We start from the raw sequence: 23,494 nt of genomic DNA, 5'->3' as shown, positions 1-23,494 counted from the left end.
ACAGCTTACAACCAAATGGCCCACTATTAGATCTTAAGAAAGCCTGAAATAAGTACCCAAAGAATAACTTACCTCCTAACAAAGGATTCAAAGGCTTGAATGCAATACTCTCGTAGTTCATCATCATCTACATTACAAAACTTTACAACCAAAGGAATTATTTTCTCAAGATATTCACCTGGTAAGAGGAAAAAATTATTAAAGTAATTATTCTAATCTAAAAAACTTTTAAAGTTACAGATAATTCATATATTTTTCTTACCTATTCTATGACCTGCTTGCCTACTGATAGCAGCAATACACTGTATATAGGTCCTAGTTGTTGACATGGAATCATTTTTAGACAGCTCTGTCAACAGATGTTCAATGAGGTCAACAAAAACCATATTGCCACAACTCATAACCAGGTGACCAAGAGCAATGATGGTTCTTTTCCTCACAGCAAGTCTGGGGCTAGTCAGCTGGGGGAGCAGACAGGTCAGAATTGAAGGATGGAAGTTAACAAGCAGTCCTCCTTGCCTTAAAACAGACAAAACACAAACTCAAACCAATTGAATCTAGATAACTTTGTTCATATACTGTACAACAATTCCTTTAAATATTCCCAAAACATCACAAAGATTCCAATTAAGTCTTTAAATTTAAGCTTTTGGAACTTTTAAAAAAAGAAATGAGTTTAAAATATACCCTCAAAGCAATAAACATTAAAATAAGCTTAAAACTATAGTTCTCAGAAGACTAAATAATAAAGTAATCTATCTATCAATGAACTTATCTTCCATACATTCACTTTTTTTTTTTTCCTAAATGAAGTGTCACCTATACTTAATACCTTACCATATTATTTCACACAACTTAAAGTAATTTAAATTTAACATTTGGAAAATTCAAGTTCAAGCTTTAAGGAGTATTTATCAGCATTCACCAGCATTTTGGAAGAGGGATGTTTACCTGCTCAGCATATCAGCCATGATATCCAGTGCCTCCAGTTGAACAGACACATCTTCCTGCTTGGCTATAGCACTAGTGAGTCGCCCTGTGATCTTTTTGCAAACATTAGCTGCTAATGCAGAACCTGAAAGTACGACAAAACCTCAGCATTTTCATAATTAAAAAAAACCAGTTTTTAACACCAGAGATCATGTTTGTGACTATGTAAAGCAACCTGATCTCAACATAAAGAAGCTTTTCCCACCCAACAAAACAAGCTTGAACAGCCAGTTTGTTTGCTAATCTAACGTACTCTCTGCATTACAGAATCACAGAATCGTATAGGTTAGAAAAGACCTTTAAGATCATTGAGTCCCACCGTAAACCTAACACTACCAAGACCACCACTATACCATGTCCATAAGCACCTCATCCAAACGTCTTTTAAATACCTCCAGGGATGGTAACTCAACCACTTCCCTGGGCAGCCTGTGCCAATGCTTGATAACCCTTTCAGTGAAGAAAAATTTCCTAACATCCAGTCTAAACCTCCCCTGGTGCAACTTGAGGCCATTTCCTCTTGTCCTATCACTTGTTACCTGGGAGAAGAGACCGACCCCCACCTCTCTACAACCTCCTTTCAGGTAGTTGTAGAGAACAATAAGGTCTCTCCTCAGCCTCCTTTTTTCCAGGCTAAACAACCCCAGTTCCCTCAGCCGCTCCTCATGAGACTTCTGCTCCAGACCCTTCACCAGCTTCGTTGCCCTTCTCTGGACACGCTCCAGCCCCTAAATGTCTCTCTTGGAGTGAGGGGCCCAAAACTGAACACAGTATTTGAGGTGCAGCCTCACCAGTGCCGAGTACAGGGGCACAATCACTTCCCTACTCCTGCTGGCCACACTATTTCTGATACAAGCCAGGATGCCATTGGCTTTCTTGGCCACCTGGGCACACTGCTGGCTCATATTCAGGCAGCTGTCAACCAACACCCCCAGGTCCTTTTCTGCCAGGCAGCTTTCCAGCCACTCTTCCCCAAGCCTGTAGCGTTGCATGGGGTTGCTGTGGCCCAAGTGCAGGACCTTGCACTTGGCCTTGTTAAACCTCATACAATTGACCTTGGCCCATCGATCCAGCCTGTCCAGGTCCCTCTGCAGAGCCTTCCTACCCTCCAGCAGATCAACACTCCCGCACAGCTTGGTGTCATCTGCAAACTTACTGAGGGTGCACTCGATCCCTTCTTCCAGATCATTGATAAAGATATTAAACAGAACTGGCCCCAACACAGAGCCCTGGGGAACACCACTTGTGACCAGCCGCCAACTGGAGTAAACTCCATTCACCACCACTCTTTGGGCCCAGCCATCCAGCCAGTTCTTTACCCAGCGAAGAGTACACCTGTCCAAGCCATGAGCAGCCAGTTTCCCCAGGAGAATGCTGTGGGAAACCATGTCAAAGGCTTTACTGAAGTCTAGATAGACAACATCCACAGCCTTTCCCTCATCTACTAGGCGGGTCACCTTGTCATAGAAGGAGATCAGGTTGGTCAAGCAGGACCTGCCTTTCCTGAACCCATGCTGGCTGGGCTTGATCCCTTGGTTATTCTCTACCTGCCGTGTGATGGCACTCAGGATGATCTGCTCCATCAGCTTCCCTGGCACCGAGGTCAGGCTGACAGGCCTGTAGTTCCCCGGGTCCTCCTTCCGGCCCTTCTTGAAGATGGGCGTCACATTTGCTAATCTCCAGTCAGCAGGGACCTCCCCAGTTAGCCAGGACTGCTGGTAAATGATGGAAAGGGGCTTGGTGAGCACATCTGCCAGTTCCTTCAGTACTCTCGGGTGGATCTCATCAAGCCCCATAGACTTGTGAGTGTCTAAGTGGTGCAGCAGGTCACTAACCATTTCCCCCTGGATTATGGGGGCTCCAGTCTGGTCCCCGTCCCTATCTTCCAACTCCAGGGGCTGGGTACCCAGAGAACAATTGGCCCTGCTATTAAAGACTGAGGCAAAGAAGGCATTAAGTACCTCAGCCTTTTCCTCATCCTTGGTCACTGTGTTTCCTCCCCCATCTACTAGGGGCTGGAGATTCTCCTTAGCTCTCCTTTTGCTGCTAATGTATTTGAAGAAGTGTTTTTTGTTGTCTTTTACAGCAGCAGCCAGATTGAGCTTTAGCTCAGCTTTGGCCCTTCTAGTTTTCTCCCTGCACAGCCTCGCTACACCTTTGTAGTCCTCCTGAGTTGCCCGCCCCTTCTTCCAGAGGTCGTAGACTCTCCTCTTTTTCCTGAGTTCAAGCCAGAGCTCTCTAGTCAGCCAGGCCGGTCTTCTTCCCCGCCGGCTTGTCTTTCGGCACCTGGGGACAGCCTGCTCTTGTGCCTTTAGGACTTCCTCCTTAAAGAATGTCCCGCCTTCCTGGACTCCTTTGCCCATTAGGGCTGCCTCCCAGGGGACTCTCTCGACCAGTCTCCTAAACAGGCTGAAGTCTGCCCTCCGGAAGTCTAAGGTGGCAGTTTTGCTGACCCCCCTTGCCGCTTCTCCACGTATCAAAAACTCTATCATTTCGTGATCACTCTGCCCAAGACGGCCCCCAACCATCACATCGCTCACAAGTCCTTCTCTGTTGGTGAACAAGAGGTCCAGTGGGGCACCTTCCCTCATTGGCTCGCTCACCAGCTGTGTCAGGAAGTTATCTGCCACACGCTCCAGGAACCTCCTAGACTGTTTCCTCTCTGCTGTATTGTATTTCCAGCAGACATCCGGTAGGTTGAAGTCCCCCACAAGAACAAGGGCTAGCGATCGTGAGGCTTCTCCCAGCTGCTTATAGAATAGTTCGTCAGTCTCCTCATCCTGGTTGGGTGGTCTGTAACAGACTCCCACCACAATATCTGCCTTGTTGGCCTTCCCCCTGATTCTGACCCATAGATACTCCACCCTATCATCACCATCATCGAGCTCTAAACTATCCAGGCACTCCCTGACGTATAGGGCTACCCCACCACCTCTCCTGCCTCGCCTATCCCTCCTGAAGAGTTTATAGCCGTCCATCGCCGCACTCCAGTTGTGCGAGTCATCCCACCACGTTTCCGTGATGGCAACCATATCATAGTTTTCCTGATGTACAATGGCTTCCAACTCCTCCTACTTGTTGCCCATGCTGCGTGCATTGGTGTAGAGGCACTTCAGCTGGGCTGTCGTCAGTGTTTCCTTCATAGAAGAACACCCCTTACGTGCTTTGAGGCGTTTCACTGGCATTTCCCTCTTGGCTCCTATTGCCTCAGTATCCCCTAGCTCAACTCTGTTCGACTTCGGCTGTGCCCCAGCGTACCCCGCACATCTCAGACAAGGCTGAGTGCCCTCGCTGGCACCCTCTCCCCCTAACCGTGGCACGTCGTCCCTCAGCTTCCCTCGGGCAAGCCTGATATTATCCCTCTCCCCCTTCAAGTCTAGTTTAAAGCTCTGTCGATGAGCCCCGCAAGTTCCTGAGCAAAGATTCTCTTTCCCCTTTGAGAAAGATGAATCCCATCAGACACCAGCAAACCCGGTGCTGTGTAGGCCATCCTGTTGTCAAAAAAACCAAATCCGTGGCGATGACACCAGCCACGGAGCCATGAGTGAGCTGAAAGACTGAGCTGAAAGACTACCTATGTCTACCTTAGACTACCTTAGAGCTGAAAGACTACCTTAGAGCTGAAAGACTACCTATGCAGAAACATACTCAGAAGGAGGGCTTCTTAATTATCCCATAAGGTATATACAACAGAAAGGACACTGCTTTTGGCAGGGCAAGCAATGGAAAGGGAAGGCCGAGACAAGTCTAGAGCAATAAATGAAAGGACTATAGGTAAAAATAAAGGAATAAACTAAAAGGTAAGGGGAAGCACAGAAGTAGACAGAGCCACCTCTAAAGAACAGGTGTATAACGAAAAAGCAAAATAAAATTATTTTGCACAAGAAGCTACTTAAATAATAAGTACCTAAAATACTGCTGAAACATTTGAGAAAGGGGGGGGGGGGGGGGGGGGGGGGAATGTATACCCAAACTATTATAAAATTCAAGTAAAAATGTCTTTACCACAACTCCACAGTTCCCCCATCCCACAACTGTCTAACATTGTTCAGAGTAATTATGAGAAGAGAAGAAACTCATGTCATGGTAACAGCTACCCAATGGCTAGAGCTCATCTTCATTTGCGTGAAGCTTTTTTAATCACACTTTGGGAATTCTGATGTGAAATTAATGTCATTCTTAACGATCATCTGTTGATGTGAAATTAGTATCATTAAATCTAGTTTATATATATTTATGGCTTATTCTTAACTATATGACTAAACATAACAATTGGATGGTCAAATGTGTTACCATAGAGGCTAAGAAAAAAGACAACAATCTATGTTTGAGTTGAGAGCAAGAAATAACACCTAGGTTCCTTTCGTATTAAGAATACTAGTAATATTGAAAGATTTTGCTACATTTTTGTTTGAGCTTTACCTCCACCCCAAAGTCTCCTTTTGTTTTGTGTAGGCAAACAAAAGAATAAGAGCTTAAACTGATTTACTTAAAAGTAGTTATTTATTTAAAGTTTACGCATCTCACTACTGCTTGATAAAAGCAAGCTTTACATGTGGACTTTCAATAAAGGATGTTAAAATCAGAGCTTTTTTTTTTTTTAATTTAAGAAACCTCAGTCTCTAAAAACTGCATTTCCAAAGCCTTTTTAATCACTTCTCTATTCTCATTCGTATCCTACACTACGGTATCTGAAAAGCACTTGAATAAAAAAGTAATGCCATTAACTGATGAGCTGTTCATCATTACTATCTCTTTTGGAGGAAAGACTGCCTTCATTTAAAACTGCAGTTAAGCATTTCAGTAATTTAACAGGCAATTGTTAGAAACACAAGGTACTTTCCAAAACTGGTACTTACCAGAAACTGAGACAAGAAATCAGATCATTGAAGAAAAACATCCAAGTTATAATCAATTTTATAGTATACTATCAATCAAAAAGCAAGATGAGATTTAGCTATTACTACAGCCTAGAAATGTTCCACCAGGCAGTTATTAAAATAGGAGCTTTTACACTCAATTTGTTATACCGAAGTTCATATACTGTAAGTTTGTTTTCCACATTAATGCAATTCCTCAGTAAAAATAGTTTTTAAACTAGTAAAATCTGGAAATACAGTCAGAGAAAAAGAAACTAAAAGGATATTTGTGCCATACATTTTTCCTCTGACAGAAATTAGTTCCAATGTTAAATGAACTGAATCCTCTTCACTAAAGGACCCAGCTTTTGCATTTTTTTAATTAGTAATGAAACAATAAAACTAGATAGTCTTGAGTACAAAATGCCTTACCACTGGAAGCTGGGGGGAGTTCTCCAATCACAGTTTTAAGGCCAATGCTTGAAATGTCACGTAACTGTTCTTTATCTGAAAGCATGTTTGTACAGAGGGTATCTACAATGGTTTCCACTTGATATTCCTTCACTTTACTCACCAAAGGGCCAAGGCTGTATAAACAGAAGAAAAGTATTAAATCTGCAACCTTAAATAAAACCCCTCATTTTATTTCAGTATTTTGCATTCAAGTCACAAACTTAAGGTTGGTTTTGGTAGCAATATAAAGCAGAATTTTTAAAATTTGAAAACCTTCAACTGGTTGGGTTGGTAACCTGTCTCCAAACATCTGGTAACAAAATACTGGCGTAGAACATGTTTTTTATCTAGTGGTGGAAACTGTTTTTGCATGGCTGTTCTGCTTCAGTCTCAAAACCGGAGTCCCTCTTACTTCTCACTTAACGCCACGATTTATAACAAAAGGTACCTAGTCAGAGCCATCAGTTCATGTGCTTGACCATCAGTGTCTGCTTACTTCACAGACAAATAAGCAACCTTCTTAATTACTGCATCTTTATTCTACACAAAGCTTGGATTCAATCTCATATAGACTCAGACTCATTCTATACCTTAGAGCGCCTTCCTTAACAGAATGCAAACAGTAAAATAAAAAACAGTGACATGGCATGCCCTCCTTCATGCAGACTCCAAGCACCACTATACATGCAGCACATAGTAACATTTCTTCTCCTTCCTCTGTATTGTGAGTTTTTAGTCATTCCAACTCTTTTGAGGATCATAACAATCTTGTATTCATTTGTCAAATGCTCCCATTTGTTCAAAATACTAAAACCGCAGATGTCCTAGTAAAGTCTAGTTCATTGCTAAGAAACACAGCACCCTTCACCATCTTCCTAGCCCTATCACCAACTTTCAGCATCTCTCCATTGTTCATGTTCTGTTCCAAAAGGGAAGTTATGCAAAAACAGAGCCTTATATTGTCTCTACTTCCTTCCATTCACCTGTGAAAAACCTCCATAAGAGCAGCTTCAAGAACTTATTCTTTCTCCTACTACCCCTCCCACTTCTCACTCCAAATTTCCTTATTTAGTTTCTCCCTATTTTTAAAACACCTGCCTTCAGACAAAGCATCTCAGAAATGGGAAATTAATTTTGAAAGACTTTAAATTACTGAATATTTTATTCTAATTCAACTCCCTCAAACATACTACATTACCAACAAAGACCAAATTCTGAAAAAAGTGTTACAAGCTGTGCTATAGCCATTCCTACCACGTTCCATCAAAAAACCAGCACAGTTAACCTACGCATACAGTAACTACTCTGAAAGACATAGCTCCTTTGTATTGTAAGCTTCTGTTCTCTGTGTGTTGATCTTGCCAGCTACTCTCTCTTTAATTCTCTGTGGTAACATCTATAATATTACTATCCAATCAAGAAAGTGTGGTTACTAATGAGACATCAATGCTAGAGGTGAGATGTGACATGAAGCAAAAGTTCTACCAAGCTTAGGTTCTGCACTGACCCCGACAGAAGCGAGGGCAGGAGGACAAGAAGCTGTGTGCAACCGTCACATAGGATAAAAAGCAATGGCTTGAGGCAAGAATGGAGACCGCAGTAGTGAGGACCATCTACAGAAGATATTGGAATCGTGAACTGGAAGTGTAGCCTACCAGCAGAATTAACAGAAACACCATCTCCAGAAAACTACTATTCTAGTATCTCCAGAAAACTACTATTTATTTTCTCTTCCATCTGAATCAAAGGGATAATGAATAGCATTCTGACTTGGTCTTGTGCACAGACCATCCTCCAGCTGTTTTGCAGCTGCTCCAGATGTCCCGCCAAGGAAATCCTACAGCCTGACTCTCAACGGCACCTCAATGTTTTTCCTCCTATGAAACACACTTCAAGTTATACACATCACCATCAAATTCAGCTTCAGCATTTTCAAGAGACTTTACATGTGTGTTCTCAGTGTGAACTTTGATGAGCAGTAAAGTGTGAGGATATTAAGTAAGCCCTTTGTATCAAAACAATCTGGTTAAGATTTTGAGGAGTGGAAAGACACGCACAAAGTTGTTAATTTTTAGGAAGCATTTTTCAAAAGCTTAAGTTTTGTTGCTGTTTTTATGAAAGTCAGGGCCCAACTTGCAGTACAGAAGTCAAAGTGAGCCTGTGCAATGGTTCCATCAGATTTGTGCTGTGAGGACAGAGAGCATTGAAGTGATTTCAAGTGCTGAGCTAAGAGGCCACGTCTCCTACTGCAACTGACAGAGCCAAGCATTCTAGACCAGAAATCATGGATGTTTCTGTGGCTTGCAAGGGAGAGTCCAAATTTTGTATCTGCCCTTCAACATCATACACAATGTACACAGACAACCTCTCTATAAATCAGAAATATAAAACTGAAATACGTGGAAATCAATGTATGAACAAATGCAGAAAAAGGAGCATCTTAAAGCGAATCATAAACTGATTATATTAGGACTACATTAGAATGTAGTGCCTCCCTATAAACTTCAGTTTTTTTACACACTGAACTTTAATACTGTATACATCTGCTTTTCATTAAAGTTGATTCTAGCAAAGCTAACTGAGACGAAAGTTATATCTATAGGGTTAGTAAACACTAATTTTGGTGAGCTGAAGTCAAACTGAAACCCTAGAGGAAAAATGAACGACTAACTTGTTATCAAAACAAGACTAAGATCAAGAAAGCAAAGCAAAGTTTAAATTTTCAAATATATGCCACTATTCGGTACAAGTATGTCAGACTTTTGAGACTGCAACGGTTCAGGATCATGTGGTCACAACCTTATTGAAACATTAGAAGTATGCAGAAGTTTTACAAGCAGATGATGAAATTATTTGTAAAACAGACTAACATAATTAATAAAACAACTTTCAACTAGAAGTTGCCTAGTTTAACTCCTTGTCAAGTGCAAAGGGAGTATGCTGTCCAAAGATGGACTGTTTTCCCACGCTTAGAAAAAAATAGTAATATATGGAAAGTTGTAATACATTAATTTGCACTGATTAATTTTCATTGATTTGAAACATATAGGAATTATCAGACTTTTAAAACAGTTCAGCCACAAGTTAGTTTGATATACAAGGGTAAATATTTTTTCCCCTCCCCAAAAGTAGCCTTTCAAAGCACTTTACAAAAACAAAACAAGCTCAAAACACTAGGAAAAAGGTGGGAAGAGAACTTCCAACTTCATACATTTGATTGTACAATGTAATAATGGAGTTGCCAGATCATGGTACAGAGCTAAACCCTGATTAAGAAATATCAGTATGAAGCTCTAGTAAAATTAATAAATCCAATACATCATATTCTAATTGTACCAGATTACTGGAAAGAAACTATCTGGATGCAAAGTACTTACTTTCAGACCTTAGTGATTACAATGGGGAAAAAAAGTGTTTTGGTTTTATTTCATAAGATTTTGAAAATTATTCTGAATTGAAAGCAAGTTTCACATTAAAAAAAGCACAGGCATTAAGTCAACTGCACAAAACCGGGGAGGAATAATCTATAGGCAAGCAGAAATTCTGTCCAAGCTAGCAAGATACTAAGCTCTCAAATGAAGACTAGTATTCTGAAAGTAGATAGTCCAAAATCCAAATTAAGTTATGCCACTCATGCAAAATCTTACTTTAACACTTAGTACTTAAATCATCTAATTCCCACATTGTTGTATAACAGAAACCCACAAGTGTTTTAAGACAGAAAAAAACCACTCTTGAGTCTGTACAGTCTAAAGGAGAGTTCCTTTCTTAATTTATATGTATTGAGAGACAAGCACACAATGTACAAGATGACAAGCAAAACGGTTTTTCTTGTTTTACTGGAAATGGCTCTGGAGTTTAAGCCTAACTCTCCAAGAACACAGCTGGAACCTGGGTTCACTACTGGCTAATAAAACTGTCAGCCAGGCAGCTGCAAGGGAATACACAGGTCAGAGATCACTATTCAGAAGGAAAGGCTCGAGGCTATGGCATTCAGCATAAAGGCACTGACATTAGTTGAGGAGCTTAGTACTGTATTTGCCAAGAATGACAGCAAGAAACCCCACGTTTACTACCTTGCTGGTACTGCTGGGGAAAAAAGACCAACTCCTGCCTTGCTTTAGCAGTGGAGATCTGAGGATGAGTAGCTTAATTCCAAAGTGCTGTTAACAAGGAAATGTTATCTTGTATTAATTTTACTTGTTGACCTATACATGCTTTGTATTATCTCACCATTTTTTAAGGTGACTTGGCACCTTGGATCATACCAAGTTGACTTCTGAACGTATAGTCAAACTTGACAATGAATTTGCTCATTTTGAACAAGTCACTTTAGCAATCCTCACTTCTGGTCAGAGCAATTGTCCTTTGGGGCAGGGGGAACCACGACAGTCTGGTCAAACACAGTTTAGAAGCACCTACAGGGTAAATCCAAACCCACATGTTCCAAGTTCTTCTGAAACTCAGTCCTCTCTTCAGTCTCAGAGCATCAAGTTTTCCATTCCTCCTGCTACAAAGGCTCCCAAACACTTGGAGTTCCCTACACCTTTCACACTTCCTGCCTTAGAAGTCCTCTCAGTCATTCCAAAGCCATCCCTCTCCACCATATAGCTCAAACCACAGGACAACTGTAGCCCCTCAAAAATCATTGTTCCACCCGATCTGGTCACCCATTTTCTCCACTCCTGGAAAAAAAAAGACAGTGTTCCAACAGCTCAAACTAAACCGTTACACATAGCTAGCTGTCAGAGGGAGCTAGACAGGAGGACTAGGCTCAGATTCAGAAGACTGCAAGCCAGTAATTCCAGTTGGACTCAAAGGGCTGAGATCTATGGCCTCCCCTCTTGGACAGCTAGCAGACATGGCTCTATACAGTAGGACAAAACCAAAATACATCTTCCATCCCAAAACCTGTTGTACGTACCCCACTGCCGCTGCCCTTCTTTCCCAGGTCCAACAGTTCACAGCGGCAGGAGCTAATTACCATAAAAAATGCCCAACAGAACCAAAAGGCAGCAAGCAAGAAGCACAGACAGAAGGAGGACATGGACAAAGGAGATTTATCTATTATATAAAGCAAGCCCTTGCATTCAAGCACTAAGCGTGACCTACAATACAATAGTAACCAGAGTAAGCTTCAAAGTTTTGGCATTAGTGGTCTGTCACCATGTTAGGCAAACTTCAGAGCTTCTCTTTTAATGGCCATGCTAGTAATGCCTCACCCCCATTAACTCAGAATGGTTTGCACTCGAGGCACAGCAGTTAGATTAACACCCAGGAATATGCAGTTCCCAAGACAATCACACCTACCGCTTTCCACGCCTTCCTTCACAAACTGTAACCTGCTTGGTTTCCTTCCCTCCTTACCCACCATCACCCTACTCATGTGGTAAAACCTGCTGAGAATACTGGCAATTTGGGAATTAAAAAAAAAAAAAAAAGGCAGCAAAGGCAAAACATATTTACCAAAACCACGCACTGAAATATCACACACAACTCAGTTTTGTTAAGGCACAAAACTTGGAACTAATTTGACATTAGCCAAATTAGGCCACAGACATCCGAAATCGATGCATTATGATCATCACAATGCCACAAATTCAGGAGGACTGCAATTTAGTCATTTTACAGAGATACACAGATATCTTAAAAATAAATACAAAAAAAACCTGCAGTGCAACACTTCTAGAAGATACAGCATACAGATAATCTCAAGAAAACTGTTGAGATACTGGCTGGTATCTGATAAAAGGCATAAAAATAAGCCCTTTTAAGTGCACAGAAACAAAGACGTAATGGTATGGTTTCTCACTTGCTTCAGCAGGTACACCTACTCCTGCAGAAATGAACAGCTCTGACAGAGCACCCTTTGTTAAAAAGCAGCCAAACCTCAGGCCCCAACCTGGCACTGCCCTTTAATTTAGGAAAAGGGCACTGTACTGGAATCTTTAGATTCCATCAAACCATCTCTACAGCTACTAAACCCCTGAGAGTAGGGGTTTGGAAGACCATATCTACCTGGTCTTCTAAATAACCAAATCTGGTCATGCTTCAATCATGTTAAATTAATACTGCAATCTTATTAAAATAATTTCTGGACACTGATACTGATAAAGACCTTTTTCCTCCAACGGACAAATTCCTGATAAATTTGTACACAAGCATTTGCCAACACACAGATTATTACCAAGAATTATCTCCTAGACTCAAATACATCAAGCCATCCCTGACTGCATTCCTAAAAGTTGAAACATTTTCTCCAGTTGCTCAAAAAGCTCACAGCTTTCTCTACAACTTGATTTCACTCTTCAGCTAAGCCTTCCCTTCACAGCATTTTACGGACACATCACTAGTTTCTCTTCAAATACACACCACTGCCAGTGAGCAGCTACTCACAGCATTGTTGCACTCGTCTACCCTTGGCGCATAGTAAATTGTTTTGCAAGCGACACAAGCACAAATCACCTAGAACAGAAACAATCAGAATTCCAAGGCATGATGACTGTCCACAGTAGTCCAGAGAAACTCCCTGTGCGTTTCAGTCAACAGACTACTGTATACAAAGGTGTGAGTGCAGAATCTATAGAAACCATTTCACATCTGTAATGCTGCATGCTCCAACAGAAGTACTGTAAATAGAAGCATTAGGAAGCAGGAACAAGAACATGTACAATTATGGAATTCAGCATATTCATACAAAACCGAGTAACAGTATCCCTTCAAAAATGTGGGAAGTCTTCAGGGTAGCAATCTTGAAAGTTTGCTTTTGATCAGTTGCGAATGAATTTGCTATCTCATTGGTGAGATTCCAGGCGGCAATATCATCCCTTCTTTCACTGCTAGAAAGGTCATGTCTTCTGCTTTTTGCAGTTTGCAATGACTTGTGCAGCTCTATGAAAATCTATCTTCCACTTCCTAGAGATCTGCAGCTGACACCATCCTTTTACACATCAACTTTGACAGACCAGAAGCAGACCTCCACCAAAAAACAGCTGTTCCATAAGTGAAAACATCTGAAATGATGGTAAGGATTTTTTTTTAAACCCAAACTATTGAACAACTACTAAATTCTTCTGATTTAAATATGTTTATTTTTCAAGTGTAACCTACGAGTAAAATAATCACACCAAAGGCTGGTCAATTAGATCCATCTCAATTAAGTATAGGAAATGCTTTTTTGCTGATGTTTTGAAGATGACCAAACCACTGAAATGACATTCACACAAACACTTGAAATTACAGTTTTTAGAAAGTGTTAAACCAGATTTTACCTGAATTAGCGTCTTCAGTCCTATTTATTCAGCCTATTAGTTCAATAAAGCTGACATACTAACTATGAAGTAAATTTTAAAACAGACTGCCTCAAGCTTTTCTGGCCTTTAAAATCAGTAGATATCACTTATAGACCTTATTATTAGTCCCAGATTACAAACCAAGCTTATCAGAAGTTGAACATAAACTATAACCTTCCTTTATAAAATCAGTTCTGAACACAAAGCTTTTGCACCTAAGGATGTATTTTATACATTTTGAGGCAGTTTCAGATGTTGTTTCAAGTGCTCTGATCTTTTCCCTTTCACTAGCCAATAATTTGTGTCCAGTTTCTCCTGAAGTCAAAAGCTCATTCCGCTGCCTACAGAAATAAACAGTGGCTATAACACACTGTTTCCTTTAAGTTACATAAATTTGAAAATAAAGGTGTTCATAGTGTAGCCCCTTATTAGGAAGAGGGACACCAACTCATAATCAATTATAGTCTCAAACTGGAATATTTTAACAGCTCTCAGATAAGCACATTTACTTACAAAGAAGAGTTAGAATTCACAAATAAAAAAAAAAAAAAAAAATATTCAAATCACCAGCATAGCGTGATGTGCAGCAGTGTATTACCACAGCATCTAAAATGCTTTAAAGCTGCTGAACCGGATCAGCCACACAACAGCCAATATGTGCATCATCCTGTTCGCACTAATGACTCACACTCGCAGCATCAAGCAGGGTTCCCTATATTGAATTACTGCCCAGAGAAGTCACACTGATAAATGCAGAGAAACTACAGTATCACAAGGGAAGAATCGCTGAAAGTACTTACTTTAATCCTACTTTTTCTTCCCATACATATATGTGCATTTGTTTGGGTTTTTACAGGTTTCAGGAAACATTTTACAGTGTAAAACAATAAAAATTTGTAAGTATAGGTTTAAATGGCAGAATATCAAACTATAGATAACTGCTCAAAATGAGAAGCAGTTCATCCTTAAACTGCAACACTGAACATAGGAAACAATTAATGTGCAATTTGGGCCAACAGAACATTACCAACATTATCAGCAATGAAGAATAAACAGTCCATCCAACACAATACCTATGCTTAGACAAACCATACTGCTTGTCTAATCCAGATGCCCATAATCTTGGCTAGAGCTACAGGCAGTATAACTATGACTGCCATGAGGTGCACAGGATACCATGCTGGACTACACTAACAGCCTTAAACTAAGAATATGCTGTAAGAATGCCCAATAGCATTTTCTACATTGGCTGACCGTAAAACAGCCTATGACTATCACATGAAGCAAAAAACAACTCCTCCAGAAAAAATGTAGACAACAAGAATACATTTAAAATTTTATATGCTTTTAAGAAAAACAAGGTGAACAACCTGCAGTTACTGACCTAGTTTGCATCTACTGCCTATAATAACAGAAGCTTGACTAATACACTCCTTTCCCTTCTGTAGGGTCAAAGCTTAGAGCAGGTTGACTTTTACTCCAAAGAATACTAAGGCAGCTCATTCATTTTCATTTTTATTCCGAAATGAACTGCACAATCATCTTGAAAGGTAGCTACCTAAATATCCATGAACTCTCAACCTAACTTCTGCTAACCAAAGAACACTATGTTTTATCCTGTCCAACAACAGTGTAATATAACTGAAAGGATCAAGAACAAAATCACTAGGTGTGCTTCGAAGAGATAATAAGAAACAAGTCCATCAGCATTTTAACCAATAGAGCCCTTCCTACCCAAATGTGAAAGCAAGCGGCAGATAAGGAAAAACCAGGAACACTGCTTACTTGATGCTACACTTGTCTAAAAATAAATGCTGCTTTAAGGCTGCTCCAGGTTGTTTTAAATCTGCTCTGTTCAGTGACCTCAAGAATCAAACCTTGAAAGAGTGATCCTTCTGCAAGAGATTCTTACCTGCTCAAGGAGTCATCAATACCTTTGCCATTCACAGTGTTTCCATTGATCTACCTGTAGAGGAAGCTCCCCTAACAAACTGCAAATCTTTCCTCCCTTCCTCAAAGAAAAATCTGTCTCAAATACAGATTCAAAGGTATACAGGATTGTCTTAAATCCTTTTTCTATGAGAGAGGGAATCTATACTTAAATGGGTCATCGAGTACCAGTCTGATGAAAGTTCCTGCTGATAGTCTCTAACGTTCACCAGAGCATTTAAATTAACAGAGATCTAATTTATGCTTTCCTCAGCTGAAAGTGCCAGCAAATCTGTAACAGAAATACACAAGTAAAGTACAACACCACAATATATTTAAAAACCAAAAAGTCAAGAAAAATATCCTAGCTTAATTTAACTTTGCAATGCATCAGGCTTACACCCAGTGTTGTAGTAGATGGAAGCCTTTAGATCGGCTTGAACTGTCTTAGAAAAACTACAGCCTAATAGTGTTCAACGTCTCTCATCCTTCACGCCCCACTTCTGGCACTAAGCCAGAAGAAAACTAAGTCCCCAAACCAGTCTACAACAAAATCAGATAAGCAACAGTGCAAGAAAAGGGACAAGGAGGGAGAGAACAGCAGAGTAGCAGCAGCGTTAACTTAGACTGGATTAAAACTGTCATGGAACAATACCGTGAGTATAACTGCCTTAAGAAGAGGAGACTCTTTTAAGGTGTTTTTTTTTGTCCTCAAAGCATATCTGCAAGTGACTGGGATGCCAAAAAAAAACTTGATACGTTCAAGAATGTACACATTCTAGATGAATGTTCACAATTTACCTGAAAACTTTTCCATCGTGTTTCTTGTCCCATTACAGTAAATTTAATACTGTTCTTTAACATTATTTGGATTTCTCGAAAAGACTCCAAACTTTAAGTAGATCCTGCCATTTTAATTAAATCCAATAATTTTATCAGTATGTCAAAGTAAACTTTAAAAATAGAAGAATGGTCAATAAGAAAAGAACAGGACACGTGCACATGCACACATACATACACAGGTGGCCATCTATTTTCTCATTCTCTTCCCTTTGCAATTTTTCTTTAATGTTTTAATAAACATTACTTGTACTTTAGGTCCAAAATTCTAACATTGCCATTAAAGATTGTGATATATAAGCTGTGTCTATGTGCATTAATCTAAACTTCAGGGTAAGTTTAGGATGTACATTAAAGATGAGTACTGCATGTATGCTGCAACGTAACTCTTCCACAAAATGCTATTTCACACAAAGACAATTCTAAGCCTGAGCCAAGTTTCAAAGTAATCTATTCTTCTGACTGAGTACAAGTAATCTGTTTCAGAGCCACAGAACTTAAGCTGTACCACAAGGAACTTTGACATTTCAGAAGTTTGAATTAAAGAGAAACATGACATTTTGTGTTGTTTGTTAAAAAAAAAAAGGGGGGGGGGACACGACATTTTAACAACACTGCAACCCTGGTGAGAGTAGGAAAAAGTAGTGACAATTATATTACTATACTGCTAATACTAAACTTTGGCTTGAAACTTGCTATTCCTAAACTAGTTTCTCTGTGAAAGGTTTTGGTTACCATCACTTAAAACATTTCAGAAGCTGAAGCAAGCACTGCTTCTAAGTACATAAGCAGATGTACACACAGGCTTTAATCTTCTGCTTTGCTAGTCTGATAGGGCAAACTGTAAAGAATAACAAGCTGAAACAAACTCAGCTAGTCACAGTGTGAAACTTCTCTTCAAAGCTGTCCCAAGCTCTTGTGTAGTAAGTTACTTTAATCCATGTCTCATGAAATATAAGTAGCATAGATAGAATATTAAAAAAAAACCCTGAGCTCATGAACAAGAAACATTCTCAGGAACACTAGAAGCTTCCTAACAGAGAGGCCCTCCTTAAAGGACACAAAGTCAGAAGGGCCAAGTACAAAAAGTATGTCATAATAAACGTAGCACCTCTTCAAAGGATGCTCTGGAAAAGCCACACCACATGTAAAGTTAAATAAAGTGAGGAAGAGAGGGTACTGAAGCAACAGAGGGTACTGAAGCAACAGAAGTCTCTGAAATGCAGTAAAACATTTACAGTTCCTGTAAAGGATGTAAAACCATTAGTGTAGTATTCTGAATGTTAGTGAAGAGGTAAATTCCATATTTGATAACCAAGACCATGTATTTGCCTTTTTATGTTTTTATCTCTGCTTGAAAACTACCCCAATACTACAATTCTTCCCCTACACATCATCTATCTTCTCACAGTCAAATATCAATGTGGCAACTACCAATGAATTATAATCTTTTAAAATCTATTTAGTGTTCAAGAATTGTCACTAAAGAACAAGCATGTCATTCATATACTTTCAGCAAGGACTGCATGCACTATTTGTCACCTGAAACCCCAAATGTTAATCTGCAATGTCAACAAAAGATAGTTCTGTAAGAAACTACAATTAAGGCAGGTAGCCTACAAGTACAAGGGTTCCTTTGTGAACATCAATTTCACAATTATTTTGTGTAGCAGTGGTCCTTTAAGTTTTTCAAAAGTGCTTTATGTTGTTCAGTCATTACACAATTCTTTACACCATAGAAAAAGAATACCTACCATTTGACAGCTAAGTTTTGCACCTCACCATTTTTATCTTCCAGTAATTTCAAAATCATCTTCACCACCTTTCTTTCGCTGTCATCATCCAGCTTGATAGAATCTTTCTGTAGTTCTGTCATCAAGTCATTAGTAGCCATAAACCTGACAAAAGATAGTCAGATAATTATTGCTAAAAGGATACGGGTTATTCACAGTGCTCAGAATTCAAGATTCTCAGTTTCCACCATTTGTTATCAAATAAATCATATTTAACACTGGATTACTGTTACCTGCTTTGTGATGCAAGTAGCATTTATTTTAGTTACAGAATAAAAAGGAGAACAATTGTATTTAAAAAAATGACAATGACTTTTAGTTAGGCCATCATCCTTCCCTGATGAGAACAGATACGTATTTTACTTCCACTGTTTACATTACATTCCAAATGATCTCCACAAAGAAAAACTGACACTTTCCTGGATTTTAAGTAGTCCTTTCATTAGCTATGCTGATGTTGTAAAAAACAGGCAATTTTTTTTTAAAGTTTGTTTAAAAAAAATTAATCTCTGCTCTGAATTTATTTTAAAACAACTTTTAAACAAGAAGAAAAATACAGAATTTTTCAAACATTCTCCCATAAAATTCACAAAAGCCAAACATTAATGAAGGAAGAAATAAAAGTGAAGCTACGTTTTACGTGCTTTTCATTTTCTTGCCCTATACAGACTAGTTAGTTTATAGTCCAGACAACGGCTGATCACATTTATCCAGCCTTCAATCAGGGTGCCACATTAAAGACCAAGATTAATTCTTGATAATCAAGCAAAAAGAATCATCTTTTGTATCAATTAATTTACTATTCAATAACACTGTCATATCCACCAATACAAGAACATACTGAGAAATGACTTTCCAAAAATATTGCTTTTATGCTTTTTGTTTCTTTTGCTTCTGAAGTCTGTTTTCCAATCTGTTCTTCTTTTGTAAGCGTCCTCTCTTCTCAGAAGAAGCAATACAGACGTATTACTCAATTATGAATCCCATGGGCTTCAGTACCAATCCCAACCCCCATTCAAAGCCCTAGACAGAAATGGTTTGTAATTAAACAGTTAAGGCTGACATTTGGACTTCAGGCACATCAGCCTCAAGCAGACATCACTTGAGCTCAGGTCATACTTGGAAGGTTATCTCTCCAGCCTGACATGCTAGATACTTTTTTATTGAAAATGAAAGCCAAGACTCTGCATAATCTTAATATGCATCACAAATGCCAGATGCCTGCCCTCACATAATGGACCCCAACTTGTCCTGTCTTTTAATACAGTAATTCTAGTCTAATAGTCTCAAGGTGTTTCTAAGATAAGACCTCACTCATTTTTCATTCACTCCAACAGTCCCACTGAAGCAAACCTGTAATCTGACAGGAACCAGATGTGTGCATAAACAGATGATGAATGAGAATGGCATCAGCTTTTAAGCACAGCAAGGAAAAAAGCTACTTGGTAAGTAAAGGTAATGGACAGATAGGATGGGATATACACGAAGTCACCCAGTACTAGGACATTCAAAAACTGTCTCCATGTTACTGCTATATTTACCTCCTTTTCTTAAACTTTCTTAATAGCCTCCCCTCACTTCCTTGGTCAATAGCTCCCATTTCCTAGCCTTACGAGTGACAAGTTCTCGTGTGACAATCAGCTACTTGTGACAAGTTCCTAAACTAAGCAGAGCTTGCACATCCTCAGTGCATCAGCAGCTTCTGCACTCAACTTCAACTGAGGAGTGCTCCTGGCGGACTCCTCCATTAAAAACAAAACAAAACAAACCCAAACCCCACAATGGTGTGGGGAGGCCTGGCAACTTTAGTTTAAAGTAGCTGGTATTTAGAAACATGATTTTGAGTAGTTTAGATGTGGCCTTTAGTCACAACTGCTTCCTCCTCAGGCGCATCAAACTTTACCTGGTGCAAAGCAGCAGCACGTCAGCAGCTCCTCATACCTTGTACTCAGAGCAGTCATTCTCCTCCTCCAGTGAGGACACTACTCCCACAGCCACACAGTTAACTGCCACCTTACATTACTGCCCATTTTAGAATTTAAGTCCAAGTTTCCGAACAATAAATGACACAAACATTTCCACCAGACAAGTCAGTTTATCCAAAAAACAGAGGATTAAATTTTACAGTAAAGTGGTTACTTGAACTGTGGTTTATATTTAGCTCCCCGATATCAACAAGTTAACTACACTGTCCCTCTTCAAATATACATGATCTAAGAATAAATGCACTTACAATTACTAGTACTAAATACTATTTTATCCATTATGCAAATACACGATACACATAAAGTTTCATAAAATGTGTTATTGCATAACAGCCAGTTTGTAAAGGTCTATTGTAACTCATTTTTATGGTTTGTAAAGTCAGAATTTAAACTATGCTATGATTTTTTTTTTAATATTCAAGAATTCCAAAGTCGTTCAAAGCTCCTAGAACAGGTAATTCCTAAAGTGTGCTCTCCTAAAGCAACTACAAAACAAGTTTTAACTACACGTAGCTGGGAAAAAAAGTGCTTGCTACAACTGCATTTGGTAGGTGTGACCTACCATTTCTATGCAGAAAGTTTTAAACTCATCAAAATCAGTATTTAGTTGCAAATCCATTAGAATTTTTTGTAAGTCATCCTCCCCATAAGCACGAAATGGAAAGCTCACTTAACCACAGAAACAAATTAGCATGATAAAAGTAAAAAAATCTTCAGTAACATTTAGAGGAAAAAAATGTTTGAGTCTATTTTTAGTACAATTTAAATAAATCAGGCAATTCTGGACTGTCTCTTTTTAGACTAATCAATTTTTTTTTCTACTTCCAAAATTTCTAGCCTAAATTCTCCAGGTAATATCATGCTACTCAAATCTGAAAGAAATCAACATGAAAAAACATAAATTTATCACATCTGTGTCCAGTACTACAACAGTTTGTCAAAAGCAAACAAGTTTATTCAAAATCCAACTCTATGGTTATTTAATCATCACCTCTGTTTTCCTTTAGATTTTAATATATTACCAAGAGACTCGTTTGGATGTCAACATGTTCTTTTAACTATAAACTAAGCACTGTAATGCTGCAACAAAGCAACAAAACCCAGGCATATTTTATGCCTCTTCCCCATCTGTATTCATGCACCCTCTTTGCCAAATAAACGCTTCCAATGTGAATTTCTGGTTGCACACAATACAAAGAAATATAATTATTTTTAACCTAATGCTTTGCTAGAACTACTGTGTAAATGTATCATCTCTGCTGGTTTTTAATAGCTTACTTATACCATTTCCTTTTCCGATACTCAAATGTTTGCATTTTATCTGTTATTAAATTTATTACAAAGCAAGCAAATGATCCAATAGTACTGTTCTTGTGACAGATCCAAAGCTCAGAATTACATATACCAGTCCTGTCCCCGTAAGGCTTAACTGGACTTCTCCCTCTGGATGCACAGACTTTTAAAGGCGGTTCCAAATTAAGCGAGGAGCACAAAACCCTTCTGTCTACAAGACGCAGCATCCAGGAAGCATGTGAGCTTAGGATGTTCGAGCCCGCCGTGCGGGGTGGCCCTCCCTGCTCCTATTCGCAGAATCACAGGATCCGTATTTTTTGAGGTTGGGAAGGAACCCGGGGAGGTCATCTCGCCCACACCCCCTGCTCAAAGCAGGGTCAGCTACAGCGGGTTGCTCAGGGCTTCGTCCATTCGGCTTTTGAGCATCAGCGAGGACGGAAACCGAACCGCTGACTTCCTCCCTCGCCTGGCCCCACACGGGTCAGCAAACCTGACGACCGCCTGGCTCCTCCCGCCTGCGTGGGATCTCTGCCCACGACGCGTGGAGGCCGCGGCCTTTCGGGCACTGCCGTGCCCCGTCCTTCACGGGCAGCGAGAAGAGGCGCTCCCCTCCCGGGAACTTTCTTCCCAGGGTCGCAGCAGATTCGCGCCCATCCCCGCAGGGGCGGCCCGGGGAGGGGGGCCCTCTCCCACCCCGAGAGGCACGGCGGCGGGCACAGCCCGGCCTCGGTGCACCGGGCCCTGCTCGGCCCCGCAGGCCTCCCCGCCGCCCGGCACCTGCCGCCGCCCTGACAGCCGCGCCGCCAGGCCCGGGGCCGGCGCGGAGGCAGCCGTGGGGGCAGGGCGGCGCGGGGCCTGCGGGCGCGGGGCCGGCGGGCGCGGCGGGGCGGGGCGGGGGCTGGGCCTGGGCGGGCGGCGGAGGGCGCGGGGGGGGCGGCGGCGGTGGCTCCCACCTGAAGTCCTTGTCGCTGGATGTCATTTTCTCCAGCAGGTTGGAGATGTGGTACGAGGCGCTCGCCATGTTGACGGACCCGGCCGGGGGGGGAGGGAGAGGAGGAGGAGGAGAAAAGGAGGAGGCGGCGTCTTCCCGGCCTCGCCGGCTCCACTTCGCCCGCTGCTGGGGACGGCGCTCGGCGGGGCGAGCCGGAGCCGGGGCCGGCGGCGGGGGCGAGGGCGGCGGGGGGAAGGCGGGCGCTCCGCCGCCTCCTGCGGCTGCGGCTGACACGGCGGGAGGGGAGGGGCGGGGAGGCGGGCGGGCAGCCGCTCGCGCTCGGCGCCGGGTCAAAGGTCGAGAGGGGCCCCCTCGCGCTGCCGGCACCTCTGATTGGCTCTGCGAGCGGGCGGGAGGTGCCCGCGGCAGTGTGACGCCAGAGCGTACGTGGCGCAGAGCGTGCGCGGGAAGTTTAGGCCGCCGTTGGAGAGTGGCGGGAGGGGGGGGCTGACGGCGGGAGCGGGCGGCAAGGCCGGCGAGGACTACGCTTCCCAGCGTGCATTGCGCCCGCGCTGCGGCCGGGGCTATTGGCGGCGCACGTCGGGATTTGTAGTTTAGGGGGAGGGCGGGGCCTCCGCGGCGCGTTGCCCGCTGGGATGTGGAGCCGGGAGTTGGCGCCGCGCTGGAGCGCTGCGGCCGGGGCGGTGGTGGCAGTCGGCGTCCCTGAGGGCAGGGCTCGTCTGGGTTCGGCTCACCTGGAGAGCGAGCCGGCTGAAGGGGGTCCTAAGTAAACGTGGATGCTGTCCACCTCAGAAGGGTTCGCCGACGCTGTGAGCGCCTGTCCGTGCCCTGCCTGGGGCACCAGATAGGGTGCTTTTTGTGCTGTGGCCATTACAAACCCGCGACGTAGCCTGGCGTTACAGAGGCTGCAGCTTCTGTTCCAGGCCCTCTCGTACACGTGCGATGGCTACCTTCATAGCTGAGCATGCTCTGAAAAATGTCTGAGGGAAGCCAAAAGCGGTGATGTGAAAATTAATTTTCTTGGTAAATAAAGGCATGCTTCCATCAGTTGTGGTTTGCAGAAAGCAGCTTGAAAATGTGGTGTGAGTGCTTTTGGAGGTCTTGGAAG

General features: G+C 41.7%; 1 protein-coding gene across 1 annotated transcript in view; it reads right to left on the bottom strand.

Annotated features, from left to right (window-relative positions):
* The window catches only part of CAND1 (cullin associated and neddylation dissociated 1), a 32,645-nt gene extending 9,943 nt beyond the window's left edge, over positions 1-22,702 (bottom strand). Inside the window, exons 1-6 of the mRNA XM_075495145.1 lie at positions 22,388-22,702; positions 18,118-18,261; positions 6,282-6,436; positions 952-1,075; positions 263-519; positions 73-178 (exon numbers count right to left, since the gene is read on the bottom strand). Of these exons, the coding sequence (XP_075351260.1) occupies positions 73-178; positions 263-519; positions 952-1,075; positions 6,282-6,436; positions 18,118-18,261; positions 22,388-22,455 (854 nt within the window). The 5' untranslated portion in view covers positions 22,456-22,702. The remainder of the gene's footprint in view (positions 1-72; positions 179-262; positions 520-951; positions 1,076-6,281; positions 6,437-18,117; positions 18,262-22,387) is intronic.
* Between the last annotated feature and the right edge of the window lie 792 nt (positions 22,703-23,494).

Source organism: Mycteria americana, chromosome 1, assembly GCF_035582795.1.
Source record: "Mycteria americana isolate JAX WOST 10 ecotype Jacksonville Zoo and Gardens chromosome 1, USCA_MyAme_1.0, whole genome shotgun sequence".
In the NCBI taxonomy this organism is placed as follows: Eukaryota; Metazoa; Chordata; class Aves; order Ciconiiformes; family Ciconiidae; genus Mycteria; species Mycteria americana.
This window is presented reverse-complemented; position numbering and strand designations above follow the sequence as displayed.